Below are 7,624 nucleotides of genomic sequence, written 5' to 3' on the forward strand. Positions count from 1 at the left end.
GTGTAGTAACTTACCTACTTTTTCACAATTTAGTAGATTGGGCACTGTCAACTTAGGACAAAAATATTGATCCATAACCGATCCAATAGGTTATCAAATTCTCCACACCAATCTAAAGCTATCAACTCGGAATGAATCAGATATTTTGTCATGATATGATGAATTGACAGCGTTGGCCACATCTAAGATAGGTAGTGAAGTAGCTACCCAACTGTTGGGTGTACTGGACCATGTAATCTAGAAAATCAAAACCAAAATAAATAATAGAAAGAAATAAAGACAGTTATCACCGACTAACCACAATACAAGGGAAATGAGGCCTTCATATAAGTCCGAAAGCAATGGGAAGACTGGTAGAGAGGCTCATGAACGTTAGTTGAAGAGAGAGAGAGAGAGAGAGAGAGAGAGAGAGAGAAAAATAGAGAGATAGAAAGAAAGAAGAAGAGGTGAGAGAAGATGTTAGGGGTCTTGAAAGCCGAATTCTTCGAGGAATTCGGGATAGTCGGGAGCCTAATAATCGTGCAATTCGTCTTCTCGGTCTACTCGTTGTTCATGAGTTATCTCATGTCCATTGGCCTTACACCTTTGTTTCTTGTCATCTATGGCAGTTTTGCCACCTCCATCTTCCTCTTTCCTTTCTCTATTTATTTTGAAAGGTATCAATTACAATTATTTAATTTTTTTTTTTTATCTCATAATTTTCATTTTAAATGTTGTTTTTTTAGGATAAAATAAATATTGATCATGTTTTGAATCATTTTTAAAGGAGTAATTGGCCCGGGAAATTCAGTCTCAAGTTGTTGAGTCAGTTTCTGTTGATTGCATTTGGAGGGTAAGAATTTTTCTATAATTATTTTATTATTCCAATTAATGGCTTTTAATTTTATGTATATTCTTAATTTATTAAAATATAAAATTCAAAAAAAAAAAAAAAAAAAGTAAGGGAATAGTTTGGAATAATCTGACTCGAAAATTTTCGCTCCACTCCATCCATGATCCACATGCCAAGTGCACAAAACCATACATCTTTTTTTCCGGCACTTGCCATGTGGACCGAGTACCGACCAAGTGAAAAATTTTAAGTATCACTGACTCTTTATAGAATCACTTCTATAAGAATTGTGATTGCCACGTTAATTAGTGGTGCTAGTGGTTAGAAAGTGCTTTTCAAGTATAGAATCACTTTCAGAAATATAGGGTATTTTGTGACGTCAATTAAAAAGTAGATATAGAATGCCTAAAGAGACAATTAGACAATATAGATAAGCCCTATAAATAATTTTGGGTATTTTATAATATAAAAAAATAACTTTTAACTTGTTCCCACTTTTTTCAAAAGTGAGAAACTTAAAAGTGAATTTGAGTGTCGTCTGTGGCTTTGTGGACCTTTTTCGATTACAAACTCTCAATACCACAAAAAAAAAAAAAAAGCATGTTTTTATTTATTTATTTTTACTTTGAAAAATATTTTTAATGGATCCAAAATATCAAAAATCACCAACAACTGCACCAAATGAATGAAACCTAACTTAATCATATATTTTGTACGTAAGTGTAGCTGAGCATGAAAGGAAGAGGTTAATTATATATGTTCCAAATGAGTTGTAATTTGTGTTTGTTTGTTTATTAGGATAACTTTGTTCCAAACACTGATGCTGACAGGGATTAAGAAAACCTCTCCTGCAGTTGCTTCAGCAATGCCCAACCTTTCTCCTGGACTCATCTTCATCATAGCTTGGGTTCTCAGGCATATATCAATTTTTATTTTTTTGATTATTATTATTATATTAAGTTGGTTTCCTTCCTAGTTTAACGCCTTGAAATAGCTTGGAGTGCCAATAATTGTTTTAAAAGAGGAGACATTTACCGGCCATATCTAACTGTTGCACTTTTATTACAAGAACATGCCAATGATTGTTTTAAAATAGGAGAGATTTAGCCGGCAGACCTAATTGTCTCACTTTTACAAGAATTCACTTAAAGTTCTAACAACTCCAATGGAACCTTGCTTTATGAAGTTCGTTACCCATTAAACCTCACTTTATCAAGTTCGTTATCAAGCAAATCTCTGGAGCGGGACATACGTCATAAATCTCTAGTTTTTTTTTTTTTTTCAGTTAATTTGTTACATAACATGCCTTGGAGTGGATTCTAATCACATTAATTTGTGACATTCAAAAACATGATCTGACCTACAAGATTATGAAGGACAAAGATCTACGAATTTCAAAAAAAGAATTTGAAAAAACAAAAAAAAATCACCGTTGAATTTTAATTTTAAATTTGGGAGTTTGATATCCATCCTTTTTTAACAGTTACTATCAATATCGAAAAGATTTTTTTGTTTTTATATGTTTTTTTGTTTTAGAATCTGAGTTTTTACATGCAATCCAGAAGTCTGTATTGTTAGATTGTTAATTTGATAGTCCATGTGGCCCAATGACTCTTAATAATATTTGAAATCTTACTAAATTAGTCATGGTAGCATGATTCATAAAGTAAGGTTTGTTCAGATAACAAACTTGATAAAGTAGGGGAGTTTTTGTTACCCAACAAACCTTAGAGTGGGGATCCATATTATTAAATTCACAAGCAAACATAATCTGATGCCACTGGTTATAAAGGATAAAATTCTAAGAAATTTGAAAAAACAATCACCGTTGAATTTTAATTTTAAATTTGAGAGTTCTGTAACCCTCAATTTTAATACCTTTGATCAAGTTCAAAAAGATTTTTTTTTTTTTCTTTTAAATATGAGTTTTTCTGCGAAATCTACAAGGCGTGGTGTTGGATTGTCAATTTGATGATCCACATGGGCCCAACGACCCTTAGTAAGGTTTGTTTAGTAACAAACTTGATGAAGTAAGGCAGTTTTTGTAATAAAATTATCAATCCTTCTCATCAAACGAATGGCATCTTCTTCTGGAAATCCTAGCTATTCTTAGCATGATATTGGGGAACGTATGCTTGCATATTCGTCCATAGGTCAAATCGGATATGTAATTATTGGAATAATTGTTGGAGACTCAAATGATGGATATGCAAGCATGATAACTTATATGCTGTTCTATATTTCTTGATAATTTCAATGGGCCGGTTAACGAACAGCCCGATAAGAAATGGGCCTCAAATTAGTAGTCCAGTCCAGACCGTTAAATTAAAAATGTCTATCTCTGCCCTGGTTGACAACTGAACGGGCCTAGATCTACTACCAAACCTAATTCACAATGGGCTGGGCCAAAACCCAGACAACCTTAATCTTAATCTTGAATACTTTTGGGCAAGTCAATAAAATAATATATAAAAAATATTTTAAATTTAAATAAGGGATAATTTTTGCTTTAATGCTAGATGTAAAAATCATTTTTTAGTACATGAGGATGAGGGCCACTATAAAATTCAAATGAATTGAGAGTTTGGCCGAGTTTTGAGGTTTTATTATTTTTCTCTATCCATATAGTAATACAAATAGAATTATTATCATGATTCTTGAAAAATGACATGGATGGAAATAATACAAAAAAAATATAGAAATATATCCTGAATAATTCTTAATCACCAATTCTAATAGAGGCTATTTATTTTTTGTAGGTTTGAGAAAGTTGACCTAAAGTGCATATATGGTAAAGTCAAGATCTTGGGGACTTTGGTTTGCATTGTCGGGGCAATTACGATGAGTCTCTTGTATGCATCTGGCTCTGGACCTGTTACGCTGACGATTCAATCAAATGTGGCCTCCGATGATGACACGATTGTCGGTACCATGTGCCTCATGGCAGGCGTGTTAGTTATGTCGTTTATGATTGTTTTGCAGGTAGTTAATTAGTTTTTATTATCCTTTAATTTCTAATTTTCATAATATTGTGGACCAATGCATAAAAATGGATATCAAAAGGGATCACTAGAATTTCTTTTCTTTTCTTTTTTTTTTTTTTTACAAAACTATAATGTCACATAAGTTTTCATTTAAATTCGGTAAGTTTGTGCACGGTTTTTAAACTCGTCCGAGATCGAGACGTATCGCCCGAGTTAACTCGATATCGAAGTTGAATGAGACCAGCTCACAAAGTCATTTTTTGATCGAGATTTAGGACTCACATTCACTTTTTTTGTTTATCTCACAAGACGTTTCAAACGTATCGGAAAACTCGTCTAAGACAACTTGGTATCAGGCCTGGATGAGATGAGACGCGAAACCGAGTTTTAAAACCATGCCTCAAAGTTGGTGCGGCAATATTAACTTTTTGTTTCTTTGTTTGTTTTGTCATGTTTATGTTGACATGACATGATTTATTCCCAATCATTGGTACTTTGCAGGCAGCAACTCTGGGTGATTTCCCTGCACCTATGTCTCTCTGCGCTGTAACATCCTTGCTTGGTGCCATTCTTACTGCAATATTTCAATTGATTCAAGAACATAGGTTAGACTTTGGCTCACCAGTTGTGAGTGCAGGATATCTCGCTGGGTATGCACTACTGGTAAAAACATTTCACTCTTTTTTTCCTCCTTTCCTTTATTTTTATTATAAATCTAAGCAAAGTTATCTAATTGAAAAACAGATCATTTTTTGAGTGATTCTATTAACACAAACTTTTTCTTAAAACACACCAATTTAATGTTTATAATTTCAAAAGGTTTGGTGAGTTGTAAGTAAATTTTGGTGTGGCAATAGAATTTCTTCCTTTTTACAATTTTGAAATTTCAAACCATTTTGAGGAAATATTTTTTTAAATAATTTTCATAGTTTTTACCACATGCACCTATTAAAAGTAAACCTCTAATTGTCAAGAGTAACGATTCAAATTATTGAAATTGACCATTCAAATTGTTGAGATCAACCATTTAAGTCATCAATATAAATGATTTGAATTGTTCATCTCAATGGTTCATGTTCAAATGTCAAGATCAATGATTTATAATTGTTGATCTATATGGTTGTAAAAGGTTGATCTGATCCCTACAATTGTATCAAAATTCAGTCTCAACAATTTGATCGCTAGAATTCACCTACTCGTGACCACGTCTTCTCTGCTCATGTAAATTATAACGTACTTGTTATACGACTAAGTATTTTTTACAAAAATTATTGAACCAACAAAAATTCATGTGAGCATGGTTGAAGAAAAATAAAAATCAATAGATCAAAGGAGTGCAATCATCAAAGTAGAGTATAACGGGAATTTTTTTTTTTAAAGTGATGGAATGCAATTGGTAGTGGGTGGGGCGCAACTAGTCAACCTCTTTCAAAATCCGTATAGACGATAATTCTGGCTTCTCGCTCGCCTCTTTTGATAAAACACCCTCTCTTTTTTTCCTGATTTGGGTCATGTTAACAATCCACGGGCCATATTTGGGTTGTTTGATTGATGAAGAAGAAATTAGTTATTGATTCATGTTATCTACCTATAACAAATATTTGATGAAATTACATAAATTTGTGTGACAGGGAGGGGCTGTGGGTGGAACATGCACTAGTCTTCAATCATGGGCAATGAAGAAGAGAGGGCCTGTTTTTATCTCTACATTCAGCCCAGTTGGAACTGTGTTCTCTGTTATTGTTTCTGCCCTCGCCTTCGGAGACTCCGTCACATTAGGAAGGTATGTGTATTCTTTTGCTCTAGTTTTTAAGGCTCGAAAAATAAAAACTAATGAAATTTGGAGTAAGAATGGTCATGGAAGTATGTAGTTTTTCGTTGATCATTGGAGATGATCAATAAGATATGAGATACCTTAAGATCTAAGGTTATACTTTAGATGGGTTGGCATGAGAGAATTAATCGTCGAGTTTCTTTAGGGATTAGTTTTTATTATGGATCAATTAATAGACTATAGAAACTATAAGAGATTTTTTGGGTATTTCGAAAAGATCTTTCCAATATCTAAGCCAAAAAAACAAAATGTAAAAATCTGGATCACATTTACAGTGTTGAGTTCACTACTTTTTATTGTCGAATTCAACACTTTAGCAGTGGATATATCTATGGATTTGGTCCCAGATTGACCCAATCCAACCCATGGACAGCCAAAGGTATATCAACTATATTAATTAACGCTATATTTTTGTGATTTTTAATAATAAACCTTGTAATTGATAGGGTAAACCTCAATCCGTATGTTTAATTTTGCAGTGTGGTTGGAATGCTCCTAATGTTCAATGGCCTCTATTTTGTGTTATGGGCTAAGAAGAAAGAAGATTTAGCTATCCAAAATGAAGACACCCCAATATGTAGAGATTTAGAGAAGCCTCTCCTCAGCTAATCTCTCTCTCTCTCTCTCTCTCTCTCTCTCTCTCTCTCATCAGCTCTTAATTTTGTGATATATTCAACTTAGATTATCTTTAGTTAGCCCATTTTACACAAATATATTGTGACTTAGTTTAACTTTGACCCATGTTTGCCTCATGCTTTGCTCAGTTTCCTGCCATGGCTGATAATATGTCTTGATTAGTGTAGATGCCTGTGGACCTAACTCATCCTCACAAAACTGGCTTATAAAGTAAGATTGCTTATAGCCCAAGGTCATGATACCCTGATGATGGAGATTGTCACTCACACTGCCCCTCACGTGTAACATGCCTCCTACATCCTTGTGATACCATGTAAAAGCCCATGGGCCTAACTCATCCTTACAAAACAGGCTTATAAGGTGAGAATTGCCCTAGATTTATATATAGCCCAAGGTCATACTACTTAGACAATGTGGGACTATCACTCACACTCCCCTCACGTGTAATGTGTCTCCTACATCTTTGAGGTTACCCGCTCTGATACCATGTAGAAGTCCATGGACCCAACTAATGTTCACCAAACCAACTTGTAAGATGAGGATTGCCCTAGGTTTATATATAGTTCAAGGTCATGATACTTAGGCAATGTGGGCTTATCGCTCACAATTAGAACTGATAAGTGGATCAGAAACTTGTCAAATTGGTCGGAACACACTCAGGCCCTGATTCAATTGGTGGATCTATTTGTTTATTGTGGAAAAAAAAAAAAGAGGTGATTATAACATAGCCCATGCACGATAAGGGGAAGATCATCATCTTCCAAATAAAAATAATAATAATAATAATAATAATAATAATGATGATGATGATGATGATGATCCACAAGGAGAGAGAAAGGAAACAAAATTAGAAAGACTTCAATTTTATTCAATTATGATTTTTGAATACCATTAATATAATGTTTATTTTTAGACCCAAAACCCAAATCATGAGAAATAGCAAAAGAGTCGCGATAATATGACTTGCCAGGTGGCATACTCAAATGAGTCCATGACATGACAAGACAAGTTCAGCTATCGTAGATCTGAATGCCTCAGGATACATGATCACACTTCCCCATAAAAAAAAGTGTATCCCAAGGGAACTATGTATCTTAAGACATACAGATCTACGATTCCCAAATTTGTCCACGTCATGGAGTCATTTGTATGCCACCTTGCGAGTCATATTATAAGGACTCAGTAAAATTGTCAAATTAGTAAAAACTATAACTCGACTAAAATCTAACAACCACTTGTCTTAACGTTATAAAACAAATAGGAACTCAAATACTCAAAAATACACTAAAAGATAAAACTAATTAAAAATAATAAATATGATCAAAACCCAAAATGGGA

The 7,624-nt window shown here is 33.7% G+C and overlaps 1 protein-coding gene across 2 annotated transcripts; it reads left to right on the plus strand.

The window, feature by feature from the left end:
• Window positions 1–413: 413 nt before the first annotated feature.
• UMAMIT8 (nodulin MtN21 /EamA-like transporter family protein) lies at window positions 414–6,402 on the plus strand. 2 transcript variants are annotated; one of them, XM_086456754.1, is made up of 7 exons: window positions 414–656; window positions 767–832; window positions 1,631–1,747; window positions 3,592–3,814; window positions 4,318–4,479; window positions 5,448–5,599; window positions 6,130–6,402. In XM_086456754.1, exons 1-7 carry the CDS (start codon window positions 457–459, stop codon window positions 6,257–6,259), a joined length of 1,050 nt encoding a protein of 349 aa, XP_086312880.1. In that variant the 5' UTR covers window positions 414–456; the 3' UTR covers window positions 6,260–6,402. The 2 variants fall into 2 exon arrangements, with proteins under 2 accessions (XP_086312880.1, XP_086312881.1); XM_086456755.1 differs by lacking the exon at window positions 1,631–1,747.
• Window positions 6,403–7,624: the final 1,222 nt, after the last annotated feature.

Source organism: Akebia trifoliata, chromosome 10 (assembly GCF_017979445.1).
Source record: "Akebia trifoliata isolate Shusen 1 chromosome 10, ASM1797944v1, whole genome shotgun sequence".
Classification (NCBI taxonomy): Eukaryota; Viridiplantae; Streptophyta; class Magnoliopsida; order Ranunculales; family Lardizabalaceae; genus Akebia; species Akebia trifoliata.